This window comes from Suricata suricatta, chromosome 13 (assembly GCF_006229205.1).
Source record: "Suricata suricatta isolate VVHF042 chromosome 13, meerkat_22Aug2017_6uvM2_HiC, whole genome shotgun sequence".
In the NCBI taxonomy this organism is placed as follows: domain Eukaryota; kingdom Metazoa; phylum Chordata; class Mammalia; order Carnivora; family Herpestidae; genus Suricata; species Suricata suricatta.
The window spans coordinates 22,063,104-22,065,498 of record NC_043712.1 but is presented as its reverse complement, the minus strand read 5'-3'; the positions used below and the strand labels follow the sequence as shown (position 1 = coordinate 22,065,498).

At 44.9% G+C, this 2,395-nt stretch overlaps 1 protein-coding gene across 1 annotated transcript in view; it reads right to left on the bottom strand.

The window, feature by feature from the left end:
• Positions 1-2,395, bottom strand: part of SVEP1 (sushi, von Willebrand factor type A, EGF and pentraxin domain containing 1) — a 195,044-nt gene that overhangs the window by 131,541 nt on the left and 61,108 nt on the right. The window contains exon 6 of the mRNA XM_029919633.1: positions 1,284-1,463. Coding sequence (XP_029775493.1) covers positions 1,284-1,463 — 180 coding nt within the window. The remainder of the gene's footprint in view (positions 1-1,283; positions 1,464-2,395) is intronic.

Here is a 2,395-nt window from a genome sequence, read left to right as displayed (position 1 = left end):
GGGCTCGAACTCACAAGTGGCAAGATCATGACCTGAACTGAAGTCAGATGCTTAACTGACTGAGCCACCCAGGTGCACCCTCTTTTTTTTTGTAGATACACAGAAGAGGACGTGTTGGGACCTGAGTGAAGCGTATTTACAGGCGGTAAGATCCGGTAGCTGACACCAGCAGCGGCTGTCTCCTGGGACTCACAAACGGCCTCGGAGCCGGAGTAGGGGGGCTCCCCTCGTGAGTACGAGAGCCCAGAGAAAACTCCCTACCGTACTCCAGTGAGCCGTGTGATGTGGGGCTCCGGAGAAGTCAGAGCCTCAGCAAAGTGTGTTGCCAAAGGATGCCTGAGGGGTGTGGGGGCGGGGGTGAGGTTGCCAGATTTAGCGAAGCAAAGAAATGAGGAGATCCAGTTAAGCTTGAGTTTCGGAAAATCAACACCTCATTTTTATTATGAGTAAGTCCCGCATCTTGTGTGGGACTCACTTACACGAAAAATTGTTGCTTATCTAAAATTCTCATCTCACTGGGTGTCCCCTGTATACCATCTGGCAACTCTAGGTCGGGGGTAAATACTGTATTCAGAAGCTTGAAAAGAAGGGATTCTGAAGGCCTTTGGCTTGCTCCCCTCTTTTCGTAGGTAGCCCTTTCTTTGAACCCCATTTGTGAAACCTCAGGAAGTTGTGTGTGCAACAGCTGTAAGAAGGAAAGGAGATCCTAGAGAAGGCGAGAGCGGGGGTGAACTAGACTACCATTCTATGTGGTTTTTTTCTCTGTTTGATGTGAGTGCCTCTGGTTCTACTCGAGGGACAGTCCCTGTTTCCACTGACCTGACTAGACTCTTTGTGATTTCACTTTGGCAAATTCCCGTTGTCTATTCCAAGCAAAGGCTGGAGACATAGAGGCTGGCCCACTGCTCCCACTGCGGGACCCCGATGTGGCCGCCTGAGTCCTCCAATCTCGTGAGTCCTCAAAGCCCTCATTCTAACCCTCTCCTTGGCACCCTATCCTGGCTGCTTGAAATCTGAGGTTTGGGGTAACCTGTCTCCTTCCTTCCCAGGAAGGCCCTTTCTTTGCTCTCCGTCTGTTCATAAAAGAAACACAGAGGGCATAGTTTATGATGATGTGGTCAATTGAGCTTAGTAGTTCTGACTTCCAATGTCCTATAATTTTTTTCTCTGTCTATGGTCTGTGAAACCAAGAGAGACAAAGAACTTCACTGGTCCATTAAAGGTGAAGTCACGGAAATCAAGCCAGGCCATCAATAAACAATGTGAAGCGGCAGTTTGCATACCTCTGCAGGAGCTCTCTGAACCCAACCACGAACCACTGGGCAGACACAGGAGGATGCTGCTTCCCACGAGGTCAAATCCAGGGTGACATCGGACCCCACAGGCTGCGTTGAAGTGGTTGTTGCAAGTGTTTTGGATAAAGTAACCGTTTTCGGGAGGCCTCAGGGCAGGGCAGTGGACAACTAACATTTACAGAAAGAAAAGCAGAAAGCAAAATTAGCCTTTTGCCTATGAAACAGCCTCCCTCCGTGTTTGTTTAAGAGGACATTTTACACACACAGCGAAATTACCCACATCGTTCCAATTGACGCACTGCAATTTCTAAGTGCATATTTGAAAGAAGAACCCTTACATCTCACTCCTATGAGGTATGTATTTACTTCCAATTAAATGTCTTAAACAGACTAAATATTGTTTAAGCTCTAAAAATGCTTTATTTGACATCTATGTGGATATGAGATTTTCTAGTTCTTGATCTTCATAGGTCATTAACTATTTTCCTTCTCTTTTTATTGTTTAGTTTTGAGAGAAAGAGACAGAGACAGAGCATGAGAGGGGGAGGGGCAGAGAGAGAAGACACAGAATCCGAAGCAGGTTCCAGGTTTTGAGCTGTCAGCACAGAGCCTGATGCGGAGCTTGAACTAATGAACTGTGAGATTATGACCTGAGCTGAAGCTGGACGCTTAACCAACTGAGCCTCCCAGAAGCCCCTATTTTCCTTCTTAATCAAGGTGGCGTAAAACAAAGAATAAATTCAACAAAGTATGTTTGCTAGAAATCTCAAGAGCCAAAGCCTCTTGTATATGTTACAGGCTAATTACATAGTTTTAATTTTTGAAATTAATAGTATCAAGACACTTTACTCATAAACATAGTCTTTTTAAATGGATTTAAATATCACCAGAGCCCAAACTAGCTCATCTGTTATCATTTGTTAAATTTGTGGCTTTTAGATTCATATTTAGATCTTTTTCAAGTACTAAATCTTTCTGGTTTCATAGTTCTATTACTCTTGGGGCCTCAGATCTACTTTCTCTGGAGCAAGATACAGGTATGTCCATTGATAAGAAATACTACTTAATAAAAAACAAAGGGGGCGCCTGGGTGGCTCAGT